The sequence below is a fragment of the Buceros rhinoceros genome, unplaced genomic scaffold (genome assembly GCF_000710305.1).
Source record: "Buceros rhinoceros silvestris isolate BGI_N320 unplaced genomic scaffold, ASM71030v1 scaffold43816, whole genome shotgun sequence".
In the NCBI taxonomy this organism is placed as follows: Eukaryota; Metazoa; Chordata; class Aves; order Bucerotiformes; family Bucerotidae; genus Buceros; species Buceros rhinoceros.
Genome location: NW_010417721.1, coordinates 3,979 through 4,296, shown reverse-complemented (window position 1 = coordinate 4,296; position 318 = coordinate 3,979). Strand labels below are relative to the sequence as shown.

The 318-nt window shown below is 62.9% G+C and overlaps 1 protein-coding gene across 1 annotated transcript in view; it reads left to right on the top strand.

Moving 5' to 3' along the window:
* Positions 1 to 138: 138 nt before the first annotated feature.
* The window catches only part of INPP5J (inositol polyphosphate-5-phosphatase J), a gene marked incomplete at its 3' end in the record, with an annotated part of 4,083 nt that continues 3,903 nt past the window's right edge, over positions 139 to 318 (top strand). Inside the window, exon 1 of the mRNA XM_010138264.1 lies at positions 139 to 245. Within this exon, the coding sequence (XP_010136566.1) occupies positions 169 to 245 (77 nt within the window). The remainder of the gene's footprint in view (positions 246 to 318) is intronic.

Sequence of the window (318 nt, the reverse complement as noted above, 5' to 3'; positions counted from 1 at the left end):
TGGCAGAGCTGCGGCTGTGGCCACCGCTGTTTGCAGGCAGAGAGCTCCCTGGGTGGAGCTGGGGGCTGAAGGGGGGGACAGGGAACACTCCAAGCCCCGGTGTTAGCCTGTGCTTCCCTCCTCCTCCTCCCAAGCATCACAGTGGTCACCTGGAACGTGGGCACAGCCATGCCCCCGAGCGATGTGACATCCCTGCTGCACCTCAACACGGGCGAGACAAACGATGCTGACATGATCGCCATTGGGTAAGAGGGTGAGGTGCGGGGGCACCCTCCCCTGCCCCACCATGTCCATTTTCAGGGGATCCTTATAGCGTGG